At 34.2% G+C, this 12,026-nt stretch overlaps 1 protein-coding gene across 1 annotated transcript in view; it reads left to right on the top strand.

Annotated features, from left to right (window-relative positions):
* The window catches only part of LOC136976672 (armadillo-like helical domain-containing protein 3), a 70,999-nt gene that overhangs the window by 5,203 nt on the left and 53,770 nt on the right, over nt 1-12,026 (top strand). Inside the window, exons 2-3 of the mRNA XM_067272032.1 lie at nt 1,372-1,497; nt 6,450-6,506. Of these exons, the coding sequence (XP_067128133.1) occupies nt 1,426-1,497; nt 6,450-6,506 (129 nt within the window). The 5' untranslated portion in view covers nt 1,372-1,425. The remainder of the gene's footprint in view (nt 1-1,371; nt 1,498-6,449; nt 6,507-12,026) is intronic.

Raw genomic sequence — 12,026 nt, 5'->3', positions numbered from 1 at the left:
CAACACGGTCAAAAACATTTGGAATAAATATGTTTGCTGGAGTTCAACAGTTTTTAAGTTGGTCTGTCTGTTTCTTATTATTTATGATATATAATTTAATGTAGTCATATCACATTTTATTAAATAATATACATAGAATGATATATAGAATAAATAGTTGCATAGTTCTGCAAACCAAATAATTTTAATGACATGTTAAATTCTGTTTCAAGTCATTCTTGGTTTATGAAAGAATTACAATATGGAACAGCTTAGAGCAGTGTTTTCAAAGTGTGGAAACGCTGCTCTAAACTGTTCCATATTATATATGAAAGGTTTTGTGGGTACATGGCAATTTTTGGCTATATATTATTGATGCATAGAATCATTAAGAAAAAATAGTATAATAACAAATTATTTAAATATATATATATATATTTTGCAATTATATATTTCAAATGCATTTCCCTACTCAAGTTATGGTAATTGCTACATTTAGGTAATTTGCAAATGATTTCCTTTTGACAAGTGGTATTCAGTACTTATGAAAATTTAAGAAGGGGTACACAAATATCAAAATTTTGGGAAACACTGGCTTAGAAAAAAAATATTTAAAATGAACATTATTGATCAAATAATATTTTAGAACAATTTTAAATATATAATTTAAATGTACAAGAATTACGGTAATAGTATAAATGTATAAAAATTGAAACATTAAAAAACAAAATAAGGTTTGAAATAGAAACCGAGTCCAATCATATTATTAATCAAATCAAGCCAGATTTATTATCCATTTACTATATTTAATTAGCCAAAATATAGCTGATAATAAATCCAGCTTGATTATTTGATTAGGAGAGTAATATTTCATGAAAGAAGAAATAATCCTATCTTCAGTTATTTATGAAATAGTATTTGTTTTTTTTAGTAGAGATAATTTATAAATTGCTTACTTCTAATATTAAAGAACTTTTTGGTTCATTGTTATTTTACATAATTAATGGACATTTTTCAAAACATTTTAATTTAAAAAATAATGAAAACTACTCACAAAGTCACCCAAAATCTAGCAATTAAACAGTTGCATGAATGTTTTCATTTACCTACAAATAGACATCTTCAGTTGGAATAATACAATTCTATGAGAAAATTCTTCATTTAGAATTGCACCTGAAGATGTCTACTTGAAGGTAGATGAAAACATTCATACAACTGTTTAATTGCTGGATTTTGGGTGACTTTGTGAGTAGTTTTTATTTGTATATTCAGTATTGTGGTGTTGTTTTTAGAAAGTAAATTACTATTATAGGAATAATTAAAGCATTAAATTTAATTTTTGTATCTTCTGATAAGAGTTTAATTAATCTTGATTATTTTCATATTTTCCAGGTAATATTGTGTTTTATAATGATTCTAATAATTTGAAAGCCAATAATTTTCAAAATGGGTAAACATGGAAGTACTAAAAAACCACTAAAAGAAAAAGTTGTACAGATTTATGAAGCATTTTTTAAGGCAAGTGTTTATTTATTGTATTTATAATAATAATTAGCAAATGAGCCTGGCATTACTTGGGCAAGTGATTTGGTAAATATTGTATGTTTGGAAATTAAGTTATTACTATCAAAAAGAAAAAAATCACATCTAAAATAGTACAGTAGTAGCCATTCTTCAGGTTAAGCCTTAATCCTCTCCCTCTCTCCCTTGCGTGGGAATTTCCAAAAATCCATTCTTAGTGTGCATTTTCATGACGTACCCTAACTGTGTACCAAATTTCACTTCTTTAGGTTTAGCGGTTTGCTTTGGGCGATGATGAATCAATCAGTCACTTAGTCAGTCAGGACACATAATTTTATATATTTAGATTATGTACAGCAAAGAAAAATGATTTTAAAAAGAAAACTGTAATCAGGAACATTCATTAAATTTTGATAGTACAGTAGACCCCCCCTATAACACGGTAGATACGTTCCGTGTTGTACGAGTCACTTAGATTTTACAAATACATGAGCCATTCACAGTTCGGCACTTGTGCAGTTTAGGGGGTATGGTTGTTTGAAAAGTTTTCTTCCATAAAATTCTACACTAATTTGACTAGAACATTTCCAAAACACGTATAATTTTTTGGGAATAATTTATATAAACTATGCTATAAACAAAAAATTGTAAGAATACTTACTGAGTACGCACCGTTCGAAGACGCCATTGCTTAAGCTTGTTTTTGTCACAGCTCATTGAACGGCAGACGCATTTCCTGATAAGTTATTCTTTCTGCGAAAAATTTGCTGAACTTTGGAGACATCATTAATAGAAATATAATTTTTATGGCCATTGAATAATAAATGTTTTTTAGTAGGTCTGCTGCTCGTTTAAACTCAACAGTTTGTGCAATGTCCACTATTGGTCCAGATTCGACCAGTCCTGTCAAAACACGAGTCGGCCATGACAATCTGTCTCATTCTTTTACCGTGTTATACGAGCCTCTTTTAGTGTGTTATATGAACATGATCGCAATTTTTCTGCCGTGTCATATGAATCCATCTTATATGAACCCGTGTTATAGGGGGTCTACTGTATTTTATATTAGTGTCATAAAATTAAATAATGAAATCACTATATTCACTGAGGCTTATTTACTACTTGTTTTTGACCATATTAAATGATCTTTATCAGACTACAAATAGAAGGATCACAATCTCCATTACAGAAAATCACTACAGTTGGTGATCGGTTAACGAACATAATCTGTTTCAAGACTTTGTTTGCTATCTGAATTGTTCGTAAACCGATTATCAATTTAACATAGGTTTTTACGGGAATTTGATTAATTCGTTCTGGAGACCCAAAAAATAAAAAATATATACTTTCTTACTACGTTTATTTATATGTAATAATAAAAATACATATAATACACAGTCTTACATTTTTATTAGTCATGATTTTCCATTTGTGGGGATAAAGAATCTGTCTAATGTCGATTGCTTTTCTCTCTTCAGGATTTTTCAGAAGTAATTAATAGCATTGTAATTGTAGAGATCCCCAAGCCCATTAACTTCACCCTGGTTTGGATGCCATTTGAACACCGTTGTTCTGACATCCTCCCACTTCAAAAGATGTTTAATAGCAGATATTGGCATTAATCCTCTTTTTCAGAATAAAATATATCTTGCCGAGTTTCTTAGTGTTTTTCATTCAGGAGTTCTTGGCGTTCTTCTGTTGTCAGATCAGTTTCAGGTTCCATTATGAGCTCTTCAATGTTCTTTATTTCTCAGATGTGATTTTTGTTACTCCTTTAACTGCTTGAGTCTTCTTGATTATACTGTATCTTTCTTAGATAAGATTAAACTGTGCCCTACTGTAGATCTGTTTAAGCCATATTGCATGGCAACATCAGACATCTGCACGCTCTCTACCTTTGCTATTATACTCTCTCCTTTTGAAAATAAAAACCGACGGTTTCATGAATACTATAAAAGAATTGTTTCTGTCAGAAAAATAAATGACGAATTACAAGGGAGAGTTTTGAGTTTGGAGGAATACTATCCGATCAGTATATACCGGGTTGAGCGTTGATGTTGATGTCTCCCTTGCTCCGAGAAGTTTTGAATTGTTGCCTGAAGACAAGGGAAGACCAATTGGTATTCATTATTTTATGTCGCTTCTTTTTGTGTTTGTTCTGTGAGGTGTTCGTTATCTGAACATAAAAATCTTTCGTGAAAGTGTTCGTTATCCGATTTGTTCATTAACCAATCACCCACTGTATATATGTTTTATTCAGATTAATTTTTATTTCTAATTGAAGAAACTAGTCATGAGTTTGATTAATTTTCCTTTGGAGACCAATTTTAGTAGGCAAAAGAACCATGTTATCAGCATATTGTAATGAATAAACTATATGGTTTCCTAAAATTATTCCATTGTCTTTTTTCTCAAAAATGAATCATGAATCATGAAATTTGTCATGAATCATGAATCATGATACATTGTCATCATACTTGTTTAAGTATGATGACAATATATATTCATGTAAAAGGCCATAGCAGATTTCTATTGGTTGATATCTAAATTGACCATATTTTATTATTATAGTCATTATGAAATTGTTGTTCTCCTTACACTTCAGTAACTTATTACAATGCTTATCAATAGATATATAATCAAATGCTTTCTCAAGTTTTAAAAAGGCTGCATATACTTTTTGTCTTTTTCTTGATTGTTGGATTTAAATCATAGAAGAAAATAAAAATTCCTAATTTCGTTCTAAATGTAAACAAAAATATCTGGAACCAGAGTATAGTTGAAATATAAATTGTTATAATTTTCCAACATTGTATTCTAATATTGTTTGGGTTTTTAATATTCTGAATTTTGAATTTGTAAAAGTTGTTTTTCCATTTATATGTTCTTCTGATATTTGTATGGTAATATTCTTTCTACTTCAGCAGTCACAAACTGGTAGCCTATGGGCCGGCTATGGCTTGTTAAGGCTTCATATCTGGACTGTGACCTTGATGATTACTGTTCCAAAAATCAAAGTTTCTAACATCTTGCAGTGATTAAAACAAAGAAATCAAATGTCTAACTGTTCACATAAATCATAAGGATTTACATAAAGACAGGCAGTAAAAGGGCTTTGTTAGAGCCTTTTTTTTAATTACATATGTTTCGGTTTACTGAATAATATTGAATATGGCCTGTCTGATATACATGTATTTGACTGGCCCTTTGTTGCATTTGAGTTTGAGACCTACTGTTCTACTTGTAGCATGATGAAGATCATCAATACTTTTCAAACTGAAAAAACATATATAACAACGCACCAACCTTTATCTTCAGTTATTGATTTAAATAATCAGAATGTTTTTTGATTTCTTGAAGGCTGTTTTCGGTATTTACTAGGAAGAACATTGACTTTGGAACAAATGTTTGTATGGAACATTTCGTAAATGGAAATAGGAAGAACAAAAACATTTCAGAGGCTAGATTTTGTGAATAAATAGTCATTTTCAGAATTTAAACAATATGTAGGTGGAAAGGTGGTGTAGGATATGATGTGATGGATGTGACAAATATTAAAATAAGGCCAAATAAATAGAGATAGAAAAAGAAATATAAATCAGACAAAGAATATGCTAAAATTCAAATATCTGATTGAACCACCATAAAAAATGGCCTAGTGCTTTACTAGGCCATTTTTTATGGCCCTTGCACTATCCCTCCAGTAGGCCCTATATCTGTTGTTATAAATAGCTAGCAGAAAATCACAAAATTGCAGTCAACTGATGGCCAGCAAGAAGAGTCTGTATATAGATTACAAATTCATATGAGTTATTCAAAGTGAAATATAGACATAATTTATTCTGATGAAGATATGCTTTTAGTTGCTGTGTGTGCAGTGTGTCTCCATATATTGGTTTTATTGCATCTAAATTTGAATGTGGCAACAAGTTTTATACACTATAATACTATATTCATTATAAACTTTATATTACACATTATCACCTATCTTTTTATAATAAATATCAAAATTGATTTCAAATCAAAAACCAATAATTAAAATTTGATTTATGTTTTAGAATACTGAAATGAAAAAATCTTCAGTTTTTGCATTTTTACCATTAGATAAAACTAATGTCAAATTAATTTACTTGTCAATGATAAGGAGGGATAGCATCATGAGATTCTGCTTTTGATAGAATTGCTCTTTGGATCTGAGTTGTTGAGTTTTCAAAGACCACAATGTTCTCATTAACAGTAACATGAACTTGCTAACAAATTAACAATAACAAAATATTTTAAAATTATTTTGTTTTCTATTGCAAAATTATATTAAATTAATATTAAATATTAAATTTTGAACATAACTTTAAAGTTGTCTTTTCTTATTCATACTTAATCAGATAACTATAGCATACAAAATTCAAAATTCTAACTTTTTCATAATACATTATTAATTTCAGACTATAAACTATTCTGAAGTTGGCTACTCACATGCTCATTTATTATATTTGATTGATAGAAGTTTACTAAAATTTAATATATTTTAAATTTCAATCATTTATAGAATGGATAATTTTCTAATTATTGTTAATAAACAATATGTGAAATAAGTAATAGTAAGTATAAGTAATGAATAAGTAAATGTCTAAAGAAACTAACAATGGACCTGAATTGATTCCCTAGTATAGTATATATGCATGTTTTTTTCTATTTGTTATAAATGTTATAATTATTAAATGTTATATTGACATAACTATCCTGTTTTTATATGTACAAATAATAAGTCTGTTGTTAAGTTTGCTAGTTTGCAAAATTACATTATATTTTAACATAATAAAATGTTTAAGAAGTAAATTTAAAATAAATACAAAATATATAAATAAAATGGATTAAAAAATTTTTTAAATTTATTTTTAAAATATTACATTATTATTAATTTGAGTCAAATGTTAATTTGTAAAATATAGAATGAAGATCCATCAAAAGAAAATCCAAACTTTTGGGATGAATTCTTTTTATTAAGAGTAAGTATTTCTAAATTTTTATTATCATTAGAATATTATAGATACATTAGATTTTAATTAAAACCAAATTTATAAAAAAATAAATAAATTTAGTACTCAATTGTTTCTTGTTCTAATTTTAATTGTTAGGAGTAATATAAGATTTTTTGAGAGAATGAATCACTTAGGAACACACAACAAAGATAGAAATATAAGTAATTTCTTTCAGGTTTTCTTAATTCTAGAGGATATGCATTTTAGACAATATTTCCCCCATTGGTCATCTCTATTTTACATCAATCTGGTTATAAAAATGTTACAAAATTTAAGTCATGGCTAAAAGTATACATGAAGTTATAATGAACACAATTTTACATAGATGGCAGATATTAAATATGGTTAGGGTAGATGTACCAGTTCGTGTCAACCGGAGGGTTTTCTGTATATCTTGGGCTCTTGAGGAGGTGGCCAGTTCTGCTCCTCCTCTCCCTCCACCAAGTTGCACAGGTTGTTAGTAGGGTTTGCACTTCACTCATTTTTCGCCTTAGCCCCCCTCAAGCTTTTAGTGTTGTGTGCTACTCGGCTATGGCTTCTCAGTGCACGGCCTCCGAGCAGAGTATTATTATGGATGATAATTTTGAAGAATCATTTACGACTCCTGAAGACTGTATCATTCATGAGGCGGGTGAGCTCCTAGGTGGGATCTTAGGTCTCTTGCCAGAAAATAATGGCAATTACATTACTAAGCCGCAAAGGATGGTAGTACGGGAGAAAGTAACTAAACTCTTTGGATGTGTTAACCAATTGCTTGGCATTGTTAAGGAAGCTAGAAACAATTGTACTTCTCAACCCACTACTACTGCTCCTAACCAATTATCTTATTCAGAGGTCCTTACGACCAACTTAAAACAAAGCAAGACGACATCTGTTATTCAGAAAACTTTGAACAACAAAATTGACAAAGAAGGCTTGGGGGGCAACCATGCGGTGCTAGTATACCCTAGGCAAACAGAGAATGGGTCCAGGATAAATATGGATGAAGTAGCTAAAACAATCAAACAAAGGGTTGAACCCCATCGTATTGGGGTACAGGTAAAGTCTGTCTTTAAAATTAAAGGAGATGGAATATGCGTTTGAGTGAAGAATACTAAGAATTGTCAACTATTGACTAATGCAATTCGAGCCTTACCTGAGGTAGCTGATAAAATCGAATGCAAACAGGCAGAGGGCAGGAAACCGCGCTTAATTTTTCTTAATGTCCCTGATTCTATCTCAGCAGAAGAAATACCTGAGGCACTATTTGAGCAAAATGATATTTGGGGTCAAATAAGAAGAGAAGAATTACTACAAGACTGTAAAGTTCAGACAATTATACATAGGGGAAGAGTGAAAGAAAATTGTGGTCACGTTGTTCTCTCGGTAACTCCTAAGATCCGTCAAGTAATATTAAACAGTAAGTACGTCTCTCTGGGTTGGGCCAGTGTACGTGTAGATGACTTTGTACCGCTAATTAGATGTTACAACTGTTGCGGTTATAATCACATGGCCCGTGACTGCAATAACAGGCTTACCTGCAGCCAATGTGGAAGAGAGCATAAATATACAGATTGCACGAGGAAACACAAAACACCATCATGCATTAATTGTAAAGAACACAACGAGAATCAACCTACTAATAAACACATTACTGAAGATCATAATGCCTTTAATGCACAATGTCAGATCACTCAGAGATTAAAGCAACAAAGTATCAAACAAACAGACTATGGCATATAACAATATAACTCCTTCCACTCACACTGGTATCGTCTCCTCCAACACTGCTAATAGTCGCCTTACGAATAACGTCAACATAACTCAGATAAATCTGCAGAGATGCAAAGCTGCTTCTTCTCTATTGCTGAAAACTGCGGAAGATTGGAATTCCGATATACTGTTAATCCAAGAACCGTACCTGGTGAACAACAGTATTGTCCGGTTCGGGAAATGGAGGAAGTATCCTCCAAAAGACTATACAACCCGTATTACTACCGGTATTTTGGTACGTAACAAGAATCTCAACACTCAGTTTTGCCCTACTTGCAGTACTGAGAGGGTTACTACCATCCTGCTAACTTTCGATAATGGCGTCTTGTACCTCTCCTCTGCCTACTGCTCTCCTAATGATCAGCTCGAGAACCTTATCAATGATCTTGACAATATAAACAACTCTATTGGTCATCACCCATGGCTTATTGGGGGTGATTTAAATGCCAAATCTACAATTTGGCACAGTCCGTTTGGTGACCCCAGAGGACACCTTGTAGAAGAATTTATGGCCAAAAACTCTCTTACTTCTAGGAACACCAGTAACCTTCCAACTTATTTCACTGATAGAGGCAAAAGTTGGGTAGACGTTTGTCTCACCAATTCTTTTTCCCACCATTTAATTACCTTCTGTGAAACTTCTGACACCATTACTGCCAGTGATCACCGGTATATCCGGTGGAATCTCCAGAATATCCGGACTAGCAACACTAACACTGAGGCCAAATACCACACAGATTGGCATCAGTTCAAAGATGTGTTCAGGGACATCTGGTTGAAGGCTAACCCTTATAAAGTGGACATCAATAAATTAGTGGACACCTATTCTAACTCCATTCTCCAAGCTTACCACAAGGCAACCACTAGTACTGCTAGCAAAAAGAAGGGGGCATCTTGGTGGAACAAGGACCTGGAGGTGTTAAGGCAGCAGGTGAGGGCTAACCTTAAGTGCCTCCAAAGGTCCCGGGACCCCATTAACAGAGAAGACACCAGGAATAAATATAGGCAATCTCTGAACAACTACAAAACGCAAATTAATAAGGCTCGGACACAGGCCTGGAGGGCCTTCTGTACTAAAATGGGCAATCTTTCTGTTTGGTCGGATCCTTATTACATAGTATGTAAGCCAAGAAAGAACACTAGTATCCCAATTAACCTTTGCAAAGACAATGGGGATCATACTACAACTTATAAAGAAACTATGGAACATTTTATGGACGTCCATTTTCCATTGGATGATGCATCTAGTGACATTCCCAGACAAAAAGACATCAGAAACAACATGAATGTCCTCCCTGAAACAGATGACGACGTTCCCTTTTCATATAACGAGGTGTACAGGGCAGTCAAATCTTTAAAAAACAAAAAGTCCCCTGGACTTGATGGTATTACGCCTCTAATGCTCAAACATGCATTCAATGCCGTCCCTACAGCCCTAGTATACATCTATAATAAGTGCCTACAGCAAGGGGTCTTCCCAAATAGTTGGAAGCATGCAGACATCAAATTTATCCCTAAAAGGGACAACGATAACATTAAGAAGGCTGACCAACTTAGACCCATCAGCCTCCTTTCCGTTCCAGGGAAGGTTTTGGACGGCCTCATTATCAAAAGGATTAATCATTTTCTCAATACTAATAACCTCCTAAATAAACAACAATATGGCTTTGTAAAGGGCAAATCTACTTACCATGCCATCAATAGGGTTACCAAATATATTAATAACTCATGGAAAAAAGGAGAGCACACTCTACTCATTTCAATAGATTTTAAAAATGCATTTAATACTCTGTGGTGGCCTGCCCTAATGGGCCAACTTAAATCCTTTAAATGCCCTCAGAACCTTTACAAAATACTGCTCAACTATTTGGAAAACAGGACCGCAGGTATATACAACTATGGTGAAAGAATCATCCGTCTCTTGTCCAGGGGTTGCCCTCAGGGATCCCGTTCGGGACCAGGTCTTTGGAACATTGCCTACGACGGACTGCTTCAACTCAACGAGGATAACACCCACCCCAGTTCTGGTATCATCCAAGGGTATGCGGATGATACCCTTGTGATGTTGTCAAACTACAACAACGAAATACTACAACAAGACGCTAACGAAATTTTAGACAAAATTCACGAATGGTGTGTAAATAACAATCTTCAAGTGAATTTCAACAAATGTGAAGCCATGGTCTTATCTAAGGGGAGACAACTTAAAAAGCCCTTGAGGATATTCATGAATCATCAAAGGATTAAAAATACTACAAGTCTCAAATACCTTGGGTTAACTTTTGATCAAAATATGAGGTGGGCATCACATATCACCAATGTTACTAATCGTGCCATCAAAATTTCTAACGCACTCCAATGTATAAGCCATAGGAGTTGGGGGATGAACGAGAAGTTCATCAAAATAATCTACAAAGCACGTATTGAAACCATCATTCTCTATGGCGCCCCCTTCTGGGCAGAGGCGGTCGACAATGTTCGTACCAAAAAGAAATTAAACAAAGCTCAAAGACTCTCCCTTCTCAGGTTGTGCAGAGCTTATAGGACTGCCCCGATGGCTGCTCTCCAAGTTCTTTCTGGAGTCCTTCCTCTCCACATTAGGGCGAAGGAGGAGATGTGGCGGTGGCACCTGCTCAACGGAGGGACAATCAACGGACAAGACAGTTTACTTTACAAATTTATGGAGATTGGGCTTTTTCCCAACTTGAACGAGCCCTTTCTTTCCCACCTTACATCTAACCTAAATGGTAAGCCCAAGGTCTCAGAACCCCATCCCAGTATTGTGGGTGATATTTCTATCTTAGACTTTCATGACAGTCCCAACTATTATATACAGATATTCACTGACGGATCTAAAAGCCACAGCAAGGTGGGATCAGCATTTGCGGTTAAGGAATGCAACAATAGCAATTTCTCTTACCAGGCAAGCTATCGTCTTGCCAGTATCTGCACAATTACTCAAGCTGAACAGTTTGCCATTCTGCAAGCTCTTAAATATGTTAACAACTCTAAGATCAGGAATCGACATATTAGGATCTGTTCTGATAGCCAAGTCACTATCAGGAGAATAGTCAACAATCTTGGCTCTCTCTCTCTTCTTATTCGGGAAGAAATTCTCCGCTCACAAAACAGCGTGGCCTTCTCATGGATCAGGGGCCATACAGGGGTGGAAGGGAACTCTTTGGCAGACTCCCTCGCAAAGCAAGCTGCTGCTTCCTCTGCCACCCCCACCTACTGGGAAGCCTCAGACATCGCTATTAAAACCACGATTCACAGTACCGCCATCCAATTGTGGCAACGCGAGTGGGAAGACAGAGACTCCGGAAGAGCGACCTACCAATACTTTCCAAACATCTCGTCCAGACTTAAAAACAAGAACTTCTGCGCCAAATTCCATAACACACAGCTCCTGACAGATCGTGGAAATTTCCGGCAATACCTACATCGATTTGGACTTAGGGAACATCCCTATTGTGACTGTGATGACATCTCCTTACAGAATGCCACTCACTTGATCTTTGACTGCACCAAACATGACAATCACCGGATTAATCTGGAAAGAGTAATGCTAAAAAAGGGCTTCAATTGGCCCTGTCCACCACAAGCTCTCGTGGAAGATCCGGATATTTTTGCAGCCCTAGAAAAATTCATCCGTGCTACTGGCGCACTGGACCCTACCTTTAACTAGTTCGTCCTACTGTTATTGGACCTTTTGTATGTTTATAACTGTATTAA

Source organism: Centruroides vittatus, unplaced genomic scaffold (assembly GCF_030686945.1).
Source record: "Centruroides vittatus isolate TY-2023 unplaced genomic scaffold, ASM3068694v2 contig_417, whole genome shotgun sequence".
Lineage (NCBI taxonomy): Eukaryota > Metazoa > Arthropoda > Arachnida > Scorpiones > Buthidae > Centruroides > Centruroides vittatus.
The sequence above is the reverse complement of the archived record's forward strand: the minus strand, read 5'-3'. Positions and strand labels throughout refer to the sequence as shown.